General features: G+C 46.0%; 1 protein-coding gene across 2 annotated transcripts in view; it reads right to left on the bottom strand.

Annotated features, from left to right (window-relative positions):
• CORO2B (coronin 2B) overlaps positions 1-13031 on the bottom strand; it is a 139357-nt gene that overhangs the window by 59992 nt on the left and 66334 nt on the right. For both annotated transcript variants that reach the window (XM_060153114.1, XM_060153122.1), the window contains exon 2: positions 9637-9837. In XM_060153114.1, the coding sequence (XP_060009097.1) occupies positions 9637-9837 (201 nt within the window). The remainder of the gene's footprint in view (positions 1-9636; positions 9838-13031) is intronic.

Below are 13031 nucleotides of genomic sequence, written 5' to 3'. Positions count from 1 at the left end.
ACCAAGTAAGCATCCCAATCCCAGAATTGGGTTATTTGCATTATATGAAGTTAAATCTGAACGTAAGTTAACCAGGGACTCTAGTTTCTGGAGAATGCAATAACGCCCATCATTTTGAACGGCTGGCAGGAAGCAGTTAAGATGGACCTGTTCCATAGCTCCCTCCACGCACCATGGAGTTGGTTCCTTGAACAAGACATGGGCAGGACCCTATAGGGAACTCCCAGCTGCCTGGCCCACCAATGGGATGCCCCCTGCACATTTCAGAGACAAGGTCTGATGCTACTTGGGTCCCCAGTGCCTGGCACGGGACTGGGTGCCCAGTGCACGCCCCATGACTGAAGGAGTAATGCTCTCTTGTATGGTCCCCTGTTCCAGGACGCCTTCCCTCACCTCTCCTTGCTGACTAAAATTGTTGCTTCCGTCCTTCAGAGAGGAAGCTTCCCCACCGTCTAGGAAATATCTGCTCTCATGGCTTCCAGAAAAGATGGACACGTGAGGCATCAGCACATCACAGGAGCTCATAAAGTACTGGCTGAATTAATGTTCAAGGAAATCCTTGGACATGTGGAGACATTCAAATGACAGTAATAATAATACAAGGCACATCTGGAGACACGCCTCTCCCTAACCCTCTGTAAAGTGGGCTGGCATGTGGCTGGGGGAGCCCTGGCCTTAAATTCTGCCACTTGTGTGCTGTACAGTCCCCAAGGAGTCACCTGACTTCTCCAAGGCTCAATTTTTTCATCTATAAAATGGGAAAAATAACTGTACTTTCATCATGGGACTTGAGGTAAGATTCAAAAAGAGCTGGTATGTTAGACCCTCAAAAGCTCCCAAGGTGATTCTAGTGGACAACCAGGGCTGAGGACTGCTGGGTTACGGGGAAAACCCAGATCCCTGATGTCCATGCCAGGTTTCTTTCCTTTCTCCTAGGTGCCAGGGAGGTAGTAGGTAGCTGGCTAAAGCTTAGGCACGCCAAACTCGCCTTCCAGCTTCGGCCTTCTTGTGGTCTGGATGTAGACGCGGCAGGCAGGCGGCCCTGACGGAGTGCAGCAGGAAAGGGGCCGTGTACCTGGGGAGGCCCAAGTCATTAATCAGGCCTCTGGGCGCCGCGCCTGGTCTCTGGAATATTCATAAGGCCCCTCCAGCTGTGCCAGGCAATCAGGGTGCTGATTGCTCCCCCATCTGCAGCTTAACATTCCACTCCAGAGAGGAGAGAGCTGGCGGCTGAATGTTAACCAGGGAAAAAACCGGCCTGAACAAGAGCCCCAGGAAAGACAAATCCACTCCTTCGAGATCTGCCGGCCCGGCCAGAACTTATCCATCCCCCAGCGTCACAGGCAGTGGAAAGAGTCGCGGGTTCAGAAATAAGTGAACTGGTTTCTGGCGGCTCTGCAGCCTGTTTCCCCAGCTGTAAAATGGGGGTGGCTCTACCAAACGCCCCAAGAGGATTGATGAAGACGGAGTTTCTTGGACTGGAGTGCTGTACAAAGGCAAGGCATCATCATTGCTTGTAGTTGTTGTGGGCATGCTTCCTACCCTTTGAAGTCTCAGGCAAGCTGGCTTTAAGGGAAACTGAACAAAAGAAGAAAAGTTCTTGGAAAAGTCAGCCTCGGGCAGGGATTTGGGGGTGCCGGGCTTGCTATTCTCATCTGCCCCAAACCTCTCAGAGAAGCAAGAAAGGAATGGGAAGGACATTTGACAGTAGACGGCCAAAAATTCAGAAAAGAACTACAAAAGCAGACAGTGCTCTGTGGCCTTCGGGTTGCCCAGGAAAAGAGTCTGGATCCAAGCAGTGCAGGGACAAAAGCGTGCCACTACGAGTTCACAGCTCATGAGTGACGCTCTAAGCAATGATTAGGACTCACCAAGATATGGCCAAAATCTTTCCTGTGTCTGTGTTGAATAATACAGGAAACTGTTTTTAGAGAGATTTCTATCTAAACGGAGGGAAAAAAAAAAAACTGGAGCTAAAATAATATAACCTTCTTCCTAGAAAACCGACCAATGTGGAACAGCTCATCTCTCCTGCTGACAGACAATGAGGGTCCTGAACTTGGCATTATTGTTATTGCTGTTTGTTGCTGCCCCCCCTCTATCCCCAAGACCAGCCAGCCCACAACAGTGTGCTCAGCCCTGACCACAGAGGGCAGGACACTGACAGCCCTGGCCGAGGCAGCAGGGGAAGGTAAAAGTCGGCCTGATTCCTAAGCAGCCCCTCTCTGGGGGCAGGGCCCTGTTCTGCAGAGTCTCAGACATCAGGGTCCTGCCTCAGACTAAAGGAACTGTTCAGATCCAGGAGCTGCCTTGCGCCTACCCTCCAGCCCTTCACCCTCACTCTGGGTACTTGTATCTTGCTAGCATTTTCTCCAGCCAGCTCAGAAGCACGTGTTCCTCTGGAAGAAAACATTTGTCATATACATCAAATGAGTGCTGAACTGAGCCCCTACTCTGGGTTATTTGTTCTCTGAAACCTCACAGGTTCCCTCTTCATGTCAACAAATTGCTTTTATTTCTTTTTTTTTCTAAAGTATAAAACATTAAGTGTTCATCTAAAAAAAATTTAGATAATATGGTTAAGGAAAAAGAAGAAAATGAAAGAGCACTCATGATCCCAATACTCAAGAGATAACCCCTTTTAACATTAAATGTGGGACTTCCCTGGTGGCGCAGTGGTTAAGAATCCGCCTGCCTGGGCTTACCTGGTGGCACAGTGGTTGAGAGTCCACCTGCCGATGCAGGGGACACGGGTTCGTGTCCCGGTCCGGGAAGATCCCACATGCCGTGGAGCGGCTGGGCCCGTGAGCCATGGCCGCTAAGCCTGCGTGTCTGGAACCTGTGCTCCGCAACGGGAGAGGCCACAGCAGTGAGAGGCCCGTGTATCGCCAAAAAAAAAAAAATCCTCCTGCCGAATTCTATCAAACATTTAGAGAAAAGCTAACACCTATCCTTCTCAAACTCTTCCAAAATATAGCAGAGGAAGGAACACTGCCAAACTCATTCTACGAGGCCACTATCACCCTGATACCAAAACTAGACAAAGATGTCACAAAGAAAGAAAACTACAGGCCAATATCACTGATGAACATAGATGCAAAAATCCTCAACAAAATACTAGCAAACAGAATCCGGCAGCACATTAAAAGGATCGTACACCATGATCAAGTGGGGTTTATCCCAGGAATGCAATTTTGGATTCTTCAATATACGCATATCAATCAATGTGATACATTATATTAACAAATTGAAGGATAAAAACCATATGATCATCTCAATAGATGCAGAGAAAGCTTTCGACAAAATTCAACACCCATTTATGATAAAAACCCTGCAGAAAGTAGGCATAGAGGGAACTTTCCTCAACATAATAAAGGCCATATATGACAAACCCACAGCCAACATCATCCTCAATGGTGAAAAACTGAAAGCATTTCCACTAAGATCAGGAACAAGACAAGGTTGCCCACTCTCACCACTCTTATTCAACATAGTTTTGGAAGTTTTAGCCACAGCAATTAGAGAAGAAAAAGAAATAAAAGGAATCCAAATCGGAAAAGAAGAAGTAAAGCTGTCACTGTTTGCAGATTACATGATACTATACATAGAGAATCCTAAAGATGCTACCAGAAAACTACTAGAGCTTAATCAATGAATTTGGTAAAGTAGCAGGATACAAAATTAATGCACAGAAATCTCTTGCATTCCTATACACTAATGATGAAAAATCTGAAAGTGAAATCAAGAAAACACTCCCATTTACCATTGCCACAAAAAGAATAAAATATCTAGGAGTAAACCTACCTAAGGAGACAAAAGACCTGTATGCAGAAAATTATAAGACACTGATGAAAGAAATTAAAGATGACACAAATAGATGGAGAGATATACCATGTTCTTGGATTGGAAGAATCAACATTGTGAAAATGACTATACTACCCAAAGCAATCTACAGATTCTGTGCAATCCCTCTCAAAGTACCACTGGCATTTTTCACAGAACTAGAACAAAAAATTTCACAATTTGTATGGAAACACAAAAGACCCCGAATAGCCAAAGCAATCTTGAGAAAGAAAAATAGAGCTGGAGGAATCAGGTTCCCTGACTTCAGACTATACTACAAAGCTACAGTAATCAAGACAGTATGGTACTGGCACAAAAACAGAAATATAGATCAATGGAACAGGATAGAAAGCCCAGAGGTAAATCCACACACATATGGTCACCTTATCTTTGATAAATGAGGTAAGAATATACAGTGGAGAAAAGACAGCCTCTTCAATAAGTGGTGTTAGGGAAACTGGACAGCTACATGTAAAAGAATGAAATTAGAACACTCCCTAACACCATACACAAAAATAAACTCAAAACGGATTAAAGATCTAAATGTAAGGCCAGACACTATCAAACTGTTAGAGGAAAACATAGGCAGAACACTCTATGACATAAATCACAGCAAGATCCTTTTTGACCCACCTCCTAGGGAAATGGAAATAAAAACAAAAATAAACAAATGGGACCTAATGAAACTTAAAAGCTTTTGCACAGCAAGGGAAACCATAAACAAGACGAAAAGACAACACTCTGAATGGGAGAAAATATTTGCAAATGAAGCAACTGACAAAGGATTCATCTCCAAAATTTACAAGCAGCTCATGCAGCTCAATATCAAAAAAACAAACAACCCAATCCAAAAATGGGCAGAAGACCTAAATAGACATTTCTCCAAAGAAGATATACAGATTGCCAACAAACACATGAAAGAATGCTCAACATCATTAATCATTAAAGAAATGCAAATCAAAACTACAATGAGCTATCATCTCACACCAGTCAGAATGGCCATCATCAAGAAATCTAGAAACAATAAATGCTGGAGAGGGTGTGGAGAAAAGGCAACCTTCCTGCACTGTTGGTGGGAAAGTAAACTGATACAGCCACTATGGAGAACAGTATGGAGGTTCCTTAAAAAACTACAAATAGAACTACCATATGACCTAGCAATCCCACTACTGGGCATATACCCTGAGAAAAACATAATTCAAAGAGAGTCATGTACCAAAATGTTCATTGCAGCTCTATATACAATAGCCAGGACATGGAAGCAATCTGAGTGTTCATCGACAGATGAATGGATAAAGAAGATGTGGCACATATATACAATGGAATGTTACTCAGTCATAAAAGGAAACGAAATTGAGTTATTTGTAGTGAGGTGGATGGATCTAGAGTCTGTCCTACAGAGTGAAGTAAGTCAGAAAGAAAAAAACAAATACTGTATGCTAACACATATATATGGAATCTAAAAAAAAAAAAAGGTCATGAAGAACCTAGGGGCAAGACAAGAATAAAGACACAGACCTACTAGAGAATGGAGTTAAGGATACGGGGAGGGGGAAAGGTAAGCTGGGACAAAGTGAGAGAGTGGCATGGACATATATACACTATCAAACGTAAAATAGATAGCTAGTGGGAAGCAGCCGCATAGCACAGGGAGATCAGCTCTGTGCTTTGTGACCACCTAGAGCGGTGGGATAGGAAGGGAGATGCAAGAGGGAAGAGATATGCGGACATATGTATATGTATAACTGATTCACTTTGTTATAAAGCAGAAATTAACACACCATTGTAAAGTAATTATACCCCAATAAAGATGTTGTGTAAAATAAATAAATAAATAAAATAAGCATTGAAAAAAAAAAAAAAGAATCCGCCTGCAAATGCAGGGGTCACAGGTTCGATACCTGGTCTGGAAAGATCCCATACGGTGCGGAGCAACTGGTCCCGTGTGCCGCAACTACTGAGCCCGTGTGCTGCAACTACTGAAGCCCACGCACCTAGAGCCCATGCTCTGCAACAAGCAACTGCAATGAGAAGCTCGCACACCGCAACAAAGAGTAGCCCCCGCTTGCCACAACTAGAGAAAGCCTGTGCGCAGCAACCAAGACCCAACGCAGCCAAAAAAAAAAAAAAAAAAAAACCAACATTAGGTGTCTTTTCCAAATAGGTGGATGGCTAGATAGATATTTTTCAACGGGATTAATCGGATTTTACCTTTTTTTCCCCTCAGTTAACAGTGGGTGATAAATTTTTCTCTCATTAAATACTCCCCTGCATCAGTGGTTCTAAAAGTATTGTCTGGGAACCCTTGGAGATCCCCAAGGCTTTTTCAGGGAGTCCGTTGGGTTAAAACTATTTTCATAATAATACAAGACATTATTTGCCTTTTCACTCATTCTCTCAGGACTGTACAGTGGAGTTTTCCAGAGGCTGTATGATGTGTGATATTGCAACAGGCTGAATGTAGAAGCAGATATGCAAATCCAGCCATCTTTTATTAAGCCAGACTAATTTAAAGAGATTTGCAAATGTCATTCTTCTCATTAATTTTTTTTGGAAAATATAATTATTTTTCATAAAAATATGTTTTTTGGGAGTACATAAAATGGGTTTATTATTAGGTGAATTAACAAATGCATATTTTTGAAGTTCCTTTTTTTTTTTTTTTTTTGCGGCTTGTGGGATCTTATTTCCCCAACCAGGGATTGAATACGGGCCCTTTGAAGTGAAAGTGCAGAATCCTAACCACTGGACTGCCAGGGAATTCCCTGAAATGCCTTCATTTCTATTTTGAATATGCTAAATATTAATAGATACAGCCATATAAGCAAAAGCTCTTTGGGGTTCTCAAAAATGTTTAAGAGCGTAAAGTGATTCTGAGGCTGAACACTTGAGAACAACTACTCTACACCATCACCTTTGCTGACTGAATAGCGCCCCTTTCTGTGGATGGCCCCTAATTTGTTCACCCATTTCCTTATTGAAATGGGTTGCTTCCAATTTTCACTACTATAAAAGCGCCGCACAAATCATCGAGTACCTACGTAAAGTGAAAACTCCCTGGAATGAGAGAAAACAACAGAAAACAACTGGAAGGGTGAGCCAGCACTATTAGTCCATTATTAATCAAATTAAACAAAATGTATCACAGGATGTGAACAAATAAAGTTGAAAGGCTATGTGCACGTTGAATATATATATATGTGTACAGATACATATGTTGGCATAGAGAGCAAGACTTACGCTCTGTAAAGAGTCCTTTTTTTTCTGCTGTCTATGAAGTGGTTACAAAAGCTGATCAGGGCTTCCCTGGTGGCGCAGTGGTCGAGAGTCCGCCTGCCGATGCAGGGGACACAGGTTCGTGCCCCGGTCCGGGAAGATCCCACATGCCGCGGAGCGGCTGGGCCCGTGAGCCACGACCACTGAGCCTGCGCGTCCAGAGCCTGTGCTCCGCAACGGAGAGGCCACAACAGTGAGAGGCCCGCGTACCGCAAAAAAAAAAAAAAAAAAAAAAAAAAAAGAAGCTGATCATATTCTAGAGCAGTGCTATGGATGGTGTGAAACTCTTTGGTACCATTACAGAAACTGAGAGGAATTTAGAAACTTTAAGCAATTTGAGAGAGAAATTTTATTTCTGTAGGTAGGAAACAATAAAAAATGATGTTTGTAAAAAAGTTGAGTACAAAAATGCTGCAGACTTTCAAAAATATATACTTGAGAGTACTTCTGTAGAACAGATTCCTAGAAGTGGAATTGCTGGGTCAATGGACACGCATCTTTAAATGTTAATAGATATTGACAAGTTACCTTCATTTACACCTCACCAAGAGTAAGATGTAAATATACCAAATGTCCTGAGAGTGTATGTGAGTGCCTGCCCTCTGACATCTTTGGCAAAACCAAAGATTATGATTCTTTTAAACCTTTTTCTACTTAGTAGGCTAAAAGTTACATTTTGTCTTCTATGAATTGCTTATTCATATCCCTTGCCCATTTTCTATTGGGTCCTTTTTCTTATTGATTTTTCTTAACTCTTTATATATTCTGGACAAGCATCTTTTGTCTGTCATATATTGAAAATATTGGCTTGCCTCAATTACGTGGCTTGCCTTTCAATTTTGCTTACATGTCTCACTAGAGTACAAAAACTGACTTTAAAACTTTTATTCTAAATTTATTCTAATCTATTAATCATTTCCTTTATGCTTTTATGGATTCTCATCTGGCTTAGGAAGCCTTTTCTTGTTGCATGATTTTAAAAATACTCTCCATTTCCCTCTAATACACTTGCGGCTTTTCTTTTTATTTCTTAATATTTAGATCTTCAATCCATCTGGAATTAATTTTTGTTATGGTATGAGGCATTGACTGTTGACCTTTGTAATCCATGTAGTGGAGTATGGCAGCATGCCGGCAATGGGCTTGAGCCCCAGTAAGAACCAGCCCATGCATTGCTGGGGACCTGTAGGCCTGCCTGCTGCAGCTGGAGCTAAGCTGGTTCCCAAGTGGACAGATATCTGAGGCCACCTGGTTCAGGAGGGGAGGCAATCTACATTTCAGAATCCTTCCCAATGAGTTAGAGCTGTTGTGGGCATCTGCAAAGTTGACAAGCAGAGCTGATGACACTCCAAGAAAGCACCAAAACATCTTTACCATGTAGTTTGGTTCTCGGAGAGCTTTCTGTCCATTACCCTCCTTGATGCCAACATCGCTATGTAGGTGGAAGGGGGTTTAAGATGCCCACTTTACCATTACAGAAAATAAGGTGCAGAGGGGTTAAGTGACACGCCCAAAGTCACGCTCCCGGTGAGTGGCAGAGCCCAAATAGAACCCAGACTTCCTGCTCCCAAGTCCACAGCTCCTCCGACCTCTCTATGTATCAGGCTCTGAGTCCCTGTCACCGCAGCTGCCCCCTTTAGTGGAAGGGAGGGTCTGGCCTAAGGCTTTCCCAAAACTGTGCTCCCCCACTGTGGGCAGGTGAGACTGGAAAAATCCATCCTCCACCACCAGCTGACAGAGGGTTTCGAGGCTTCCTTGGGCATGTACCTCCTCCTCTCCCCGAGTTTGGTGGAGGGTGGGAGTGATGAGTCAGGCCGGGGAGGGAGAGCTCAGCCATAAACAAGCGGGACTGACAGCGAGCACTTTCCTGGAGGCACGTGACCTCCCACGGGCCTCCGGGGACTCTGCCTGAATGGCAAAGCTTCAAAATTTCATGATCTAGGCTCCGCACATTTAATTTGCTATATTCTCGAAGGCAGCCACAGAAGGGAAGAAGCTTTTAGAGAGGAGGTGGGGGATGAGGGAGAAGGTAAATTATTTCTAGTCCCTCAATGAAGAGTTTGAAATGTTATTTTTAATGAGTGTGTCATTTTTGCAGACACCCAATGTGACTGTGCTGGGTCTTTATCCCCTCCAGCTCCAAACCAAAGGACACCCAGGACAGGACGCAGAATTGTAGAGCTGGGTCTGTCCTTGGAGATCAGACGATCCAATCCCTTGGGGTTAATGGGAACCCCATGTACCCCAAAGCAAGTGACTTGTCCAAGTTGGGGAAGTTCTGGGAACAGATCTCAGGTCTCCTGGATGTACTTGTTCTCTCCTTGGATATTGCTCAGGTCCCCCACCTACACTTGCTCTGGTGACCCTTGGGGAAAGCCTTGGGGAAGGCACAGCCACTGGACACACGATGAGAAAGTAAAAGGTGAGGGTCAGAGAGAAACAGGCCCAACAGTGACCAAGCAGGGCTTCTCTCCACCCTGGGGCTGCAATCAGGCCTACGGAGGTACGGGTGCCTACCTGTTCCAGGGGGATGACGAGGAAGGAGCCGCCTCCCGCGCTCTCAGTGACAATGGCCAGGAAGCGGGCGTTGACGGCACAAAAATGGTTATCATGCACATTCTTGGTGATGGGGATCCCGTCGAAGCAGTGCTCCCGGTTGGCCACCTTCCCGTAGACGTTCCGGAACTTGGAGCTGCGGTATTGCGGACGCCAGGACATCTGTGAGGGGCCAGAAGAGACAAGGGTCAGGCCGGGGACTGCTTCCCGAAGGGCTGAGCTGGGCACATGCGGGAGGTCTCAGGGATGCAGGAGGTGAGGAAGGCCCAGTACCTGCCCTCAGGATGCGGGGAGAGGGGAAGGAACCTCCAAGAATCGGGTGCCTGGCCCTGTGCTGGAGGACTTACTCTTTCAATAAAGTCCCACAAGAGCAAAGACTGGCATGAGGGCATCCACACACTTCCTGCTTTCCGTATACACGTCCACACCACCTTCCAGAAAGGATGGAGGATCCTTTCACTCTCAAGGGACGTGCCACGTGATAGAGCAGACCATCCATCCAATAACATGTCTGGGCTGCCTCTTGCGTGTCAGAAACTGTGCTTAATTTAGTATGGGACGTGCAGACAGAGGAGGCTGGGTGTTCACAAAGAGAGAGAACAATTCTAATGATGAGGGGCGGGGGAGGAAGACAGCCCCTTCACGTGCAGCAAGGCAAATGACCACCCATTATCATACGCTCCTCTGATTCTCTCTAGGGCTTCTAACCCACAAGTGCACCCTCAGAAATCTCTTAGTCCTATATATCATCACCATCATCATCATCATCACCACCAGGCCCAGAGAGGTAAAGTGATTTGTCCAAGGCCACACAGCTAATGAGTAGGGTCATGAACACAGGTCTCCTGATTGGAAATCTGAGACTCTTTCTTATGCCAGATTACCCTTTGGAGCAAGGTTTCTCAGTGTGTGGCCCACAGATCACCTGTATCAAAATCATCCGGGATGGGGGAGGTTTCTCAACCTCCTACATCGTTTGTTAGAAATGTCGATTCCTGGGTCCCAATCCAGACCTACTAAATCCAATATTTTGGGAATGGGGCCCAGAAAGAGGCATTTTAATCCAGCTTCCCTGCCCCAGAGTGAGACAGAAATATGCCAAAGTTTGAGAGCCCCTGTTCTAGAGGATGGAATGGTACCTCTCTCTACCCCTCACCACCCACCAACCATGACACAGGGTCCAACCTACTGCATGAGTGTCCCATGCTGTGCACAGTGGAGAACACAGACACACAGATGTGCATGTGGGGGTGTGTGGAGGACAGAATGGGCAGCCCACCGTGGAGTTCAGCTTTGTGGTAGGATGGCGCCTCCTATGGGGAAGCCCTACGAATGGGCGTCACGGCAGAGGGAGCTCAAGTCGGTGCTCTCCTGGCAGACACGCAGCCAAGCTCAATGAGCCATGGCAAGTTCCCAGCCGGGGCCTGGCATTCAGTAGGTGCTCAATAAGCGCTTTATTAAATGAACATCCTTCTGGCCCGACTTCGCCATTATCCATCCTCTCCCCTTCCTGCCAAATCTCCTGATATGCCTTGAGTCTCCCACCCCATCTCAGGACAGAAATTTCTTCAGATGAAATTTCCAAGGGGCGGAAGACAAAAGGAAATACCACCACAGGATCAGGAAACCAACCCTGGGAATTTGACTGAAAACAAAACTTTGCATCTGATTTAAATAAAGCCAGGAGCTCAGCCACAAAGGCCTCTGTATTGAAGGAAGAAGTTCAGATCCAATGAGGAGAATCCCAGGGATTCTTCAGGCAAGCCCTCTTCCGGCCAGCTCTCTGGGCCTCCACCCACCTTCTCCAATCCCCCAGGCCACTCTCCACGCCGCAGGGCCAGCCGCCCTACTCTCCACTCCTCCCCACCTCCCAGCCTCTGCCCACTCTGTACCCCTTTTCCTCCTGCCTTCTCCCCTCTCTGCCGAGTTCTGCCCAAGACTGTTCAGAACAAAGTCCTGCTGGAGAGGCAAGTGCACTGGATGGGAGCCTGGTTGGTCATTTCTGGCTGTGTGACCTGAGACTATCCTCTTCTGACAGATTCCTCATCAGGATTATATCAGTGATGCCCCGAGTGTGGTCCCAGGCGGTCACTCATGGTTCCTTTACATGGTACAGAGATGAAGTTTTAAATTTTAGTAGTTACATATTTATTTTTAATTTGCATTAGAAAAAATATAACTTGCATGCCAAGTCCATGATTTCACAGGTATTAGTGCTAAGAAAGCTAAGTTTAAAAGTAATGAATTAATTCAAAGAAAAATACAGCATGAAAAATATAGTCTCGGTGGTACATGGTCCCGGCAGAAGTTCTGTCTGATATGGGAGTATTGGAGATCACTCTGTCTCTTTCAGGTAGAACATTCTAGATTCCACAGTTCCCCCTGAAGACAAAGGAGGTGGTGAGCCTGCTCATTCCAACCTCTTTTTCCTTGTTGGTGCAGTTCTGGCCTGGAATGCCTTCGCTCTCTTCTCTGTCCAGCCCAACCTTAGCCTTCAGGGCCTGACTTGAATCTGACTGCCCTCTCAAAGGTCCAGCAGAGAGAACTCTGTGGGGATCAGCCCCAGCCTGCATCCTAGGAAAAACAGAGAGCGTCTCTCAGCAAGCCCGGCGCTGGCCTCTCCCCATTGGCTGGTAGGCTGAGGCTGACCTCTCCGCTGGACCTTTGGAAGGGCTGGGGGAAGGAGGCCAGGGGGCCCTTATCACTGGGCCTGCACCTTCACTCCTCTTGAAGCCACAGTGAGCATGCCTGGCAGAGCGCTGGACCAGGAGTCTGCAGTCCTGGGTTTTCACTCCCCATTCTAACTCCTACTAGCCTTGGGAAGACACTTTGCCTCCCTGAGATATTCTAAAATGAGACCCATAATTCCTGACTTTATCTGGTTACTTTAAGAGTCAAAATGAGATATGTAGGTACAAGGTCTCATTCAAGATAAGATATCACTGCTGGGCTTCCCTGGTGGCGCAGTGGTTGAGAGTCCGCCTGCCGATGCGGAGGACACGGGTTCGTGCCCCGGTCCGGGAGGATCCCACATGCCGCGGAGCATCTAGGCCCGTGAGCCATGGCCGCTGAGCCTGCGCATCTGGAGCCTGTGCTCCGCAACGGGAGAGGCCACAACAGTGAGAGGCCCGTGTACCGCAAAAACAAACAAACAAACAAACAAAAATATATCACTGCTGCTCCCGTGGGCCCAGTCTACTGAGAGGTGTCTGGAAAGCATCAGACACGGACTCCACTTTCAAATATCTTACAAGCCAACGGAAGAGATGAAATGGATGCTTGACAAGTTTATGGTAGTGAGAGGTCAGGGAAGGGGGGGTCAGGGTGGGCTTCATGGAGGAGGGGCCATCTGCCAG

This window comes from Lagenorhynchus albirostris, chromosome 1 (assembly GCF_949774975.1).
Source record: "Lagenorhynchus albirostris chromosome 1, mLagAlb1.1, whole genome shotgun sequence".
Classification (NCBI taxonomy): domain Eukaryota; kingdom Metazoa; phylum Chordata; class Mammalia; order Artiodactyla; family Delphinidae; genus Lagenorhynchus; species Lagenorhynchus albirostris.
The sequence above is the reverse complement of the archived record's forward strand: the minus strand, read 5'-3'. Positions and strand labels throughout refer to the sequence as shown.